Source organism: Solanum verrucosum, unplaced genomic scaffold, assembly GCF_900185275.1.
Source record: "Solanum verrucosum unplaced genomic scaffold, falcon-dt-bn FXZP01000003.1, whole genome shotgun sequence".
Classification (NCBI taxonomy): Eukaryota; Viridiplantae; Streptophyta; class Magnoliopsida; order Solanales; family Solanaceae; genus Solanum; species Solanum verrucosum.
In genome coordinates this window covers 1721835-1724859 of record NW_026020120.1, presented here as the reverse complement: position 1 = coordinate 1724859, position 3025 = coordinate 1721835, and the positions used below count along the sequence as shown (strand labels likewise).

Below are 3025 nucleotides of genomic sequence, written 5' to 3'. Positions count from 1 at the left end.
TCGATTTTTAAAATAGATGAATACATGTATCTTACAAATAATGATTATGTATCTCAATTACTCATCTAATTATGGAAATCAGTTACAACTTTATGTATTTCGATTTTAGAATTCAGCATATTAATATATCTTGCGGATTCAAACTCATGTATCCTAAGACAAATTATGATAGAAAAACTAATATTTGAAACTATTTGGAATTTTAATAATTAAGACTCAAACTAGTGAGATTTATATAGTTTGACAATAAGATATAAACTTAAAGCCCAGTAATATGTCTACTTCAGCTAAAAAGCCCCTAAACATTACATTGATTTTCTCCGCCCAATCCAAAGAAAGTTGAAACAAAGAAGTCCCAAATTAATCTCTGAAATGTCACTCCACAAGGTACTTCAAAACCTAAGAACCCTCAAAAAATGGCAAATCCTAAATCCCCGTCTTCACCCTAGAGCAAAAATTGCAGACACCATTATCAATACAGTGCTAAGCCCCATAGTCATTGCACCCTCTACTCTTCTCTCCAACCTCACTCCCAATTTGATTCTCCTTATTTTATCTGACCCACATATCAACACACCTAAATGCCTCGACTTCTTCAATTTCCTTTTGCTTAATCAATCTTTCATTACTTTCAAGATTGGTGTTGAAACCCACTTGACACTTGTTTGCAGGCTTGTCAAAGAAGGATACTTTGAAGATGCTGAGACCCTTTTAGTTTTAGTCCCAAATATTGAAACTTTCAGGTACCCTTTTACTGTTAAAGCTTTTTACTTTTTGATAATCAACATTGTTCCTTCTTTGATGCTTAAAGAATTGAAATTTTTCAGGTGCCCTTTTGCTGTTATAGCTTCTTTCTTTGAGAATCACAATGCTCCATCAAAGTTTGCTTCGAAAATATTCAATTTGCTTCTTAAAGCTTTATCTGATAACGGAAAATTCAACGAGGCTTTAGAGATTTTCATGTATATGAAACTAAATGCAATTGAGATTAATGAGAGAACATGTACTGTTCATTTGATTAATCTTTTGAAGTGTGATCAGATCGCGTTAGCGCTGGTATTCTTTTATCAAATGGTTGAATCAGGTATTCAGGTTTCAGTATTTTCGTTGACGGTCGTGGTAGATGGATTGTGTAAGAGTGGGGAGATAAAGAAGGCTAGAGAATTGGTGGAGGAAATGTTGTCTAAAGGGGTGAAGCCTAATATTATTACATGTAATACCTTGGTGGATGCTTGTGCTAGGAGATGGAATTTCGAAGAAATGAACAACATTTTGGCCTTGATGAAAAGGGAACAAGTCGATTTAAATGTTGAGACTTACAAATTTTTGGTGGATGGATTTTTGAGTAGTGGGAAGATTGATGATGCAGAGAGATTGATTTTGGAAATGTATGTCAAGGGTTTTAAAGTGGATATCCATTTGTATAATTTGATGATTAAGGGATATTGCAGGCTAGGGAATATGGAAAGGGCACTTTCATTGTTCAGGCAGATGATTGAGAAAGACATCTGCCCTAATTGTGATACATATTCAGTTTTGGTAAAAGGACTTTGTGATAAAGGACAGGTAAGTGCAGCAAAAGAGCTCGTAGATAAAATGCTGGGCCAGGGAATTGAGTTGGATGGAAGTATGTTCGACATCTTAATTCACTGTTACTTCAAGGCTGGAATGATTGAGGAAGCTGTTAGCGTACTTGCATTGATGGAGAAGAGAGAATTCATTGCTGATACGTTTGTGTATGAGCTGATAATTGATGGATTACTCAAGTTAGATCGGACTGAAAAGGCAATATCTTGGTTAACACCTTTAATCAAAAGGGGTGTATCTAGGCAGAAGTTAGCTACTATTCCACTGGTCGATTATTTAAGAAATTCAGTTTCTGAAAAGTTGGTTCACAAACGCAAAGAAAATGAGAACAGCTTTAAAACAACCTTTTACTCTGATACGATTAGTTTACAGCACGAGGATGCACATTCTGCTGAAATGACTAACATTTCAGCAGTAATAAACGAGTATATAAAGTAAAATGCTGCTTAACTTGTTGTTCAGAGAAGGAGGAGACATGCATCCTAACTGAAAAGAACCCATGATGATGTGGCACTGAAGGAAAGTTTTGAGGACGTTGGTTGCCTTGTGTGTCAAGGGGTGCGGGTTTTGTCATGATAGTGCTGGATTTTTGGACGAGAAAACAGGCTGGGAAATGATGTGGGTTGTCAACTATCACCTTGGGAGGTATTTTCCTTCGTCAACCATATACAGAGAAGCTTTCATTTCTTTGATGCAAGATTGAATAAATTTTAATTCTTTTTAAATGGAGATTTGGATGGGAAAAAACAGTCATTATTTTTAAGAAGAAGACACAATACGAAGGGCTATAACACGGGATATACCATACTCAAAATGTGTCAAAAATTCAGTTGTGTATGTTCCAATTTGTTTAGTGTATCTGACAGACTGCCAGTGTGTTGTAAAAAAAAACCTGATTATACCTAGTTCAGATATGATGGATTCTTGGTTATCTGTGGAACAGTTTGTTTGGGAATCAGGGAAAGACACCGAAAAGGAAAACGGAGAGGGGGAAAGTGAAGGATAAATAACTCTACTTTTTTGTTCGGAGAAATGAGGAAACCATATGCTTGCCCGTTGTCCCTTCACATTCACTACTTGTGTATTGAAGGTAAATCAATTTTCCTCTTCATTCATTTCCCCCCGTCTTCTATACGAGCCAAACAAAGGATTGAAAGCTTTTATACTCTTTTGCCTGTTTTCTCATCTCCCCTTCTTTTCCCTTCTTTCCCTAGTCAAATCAAAGCCTAAATTTCGTATGACACGACTCATTAGTACTTTTTATCTATAATCCGTACCTAAACTTGGTGTCTATACTCTTGTCAATAATAATATTAAGAATACTATTGACCAAATACATAGGCAGTCCCACTAACTTGCCCCTAATTTTCATTTTAACCCTCTAACCGCATTCCATAAAAAAGTCCACTTTGACTTTGACTTGAAAAGAGTACGTTTT

General features: G+C 35.8%; 1 protein-coding gene across 1 annotated transcript; it reads left to right on the top strand.

Moving 5' to 3' along the window:
* The first annotated feature begins 372 nt into the window (after positions 1–372).
* On the top strand, positions 373–2487 carry LOC125825745 (pentatricopeptide repeat-containing protein At2g28050). The gene is made up of 2 exons (XM_049505057.1): positions 373–743; positions 828–2487. The coding sequence occupies exons 1-2, from the start codon at positions 373–375 to the stop codon at positions 2023–2025; spliced, it is 1569 nt and encodes a 522-aa protein (XP_049361014.1). The 3' UTR covers positions 2026–2487.
* Positions 2488–3025: the final 538 nt, after the last annotated feature.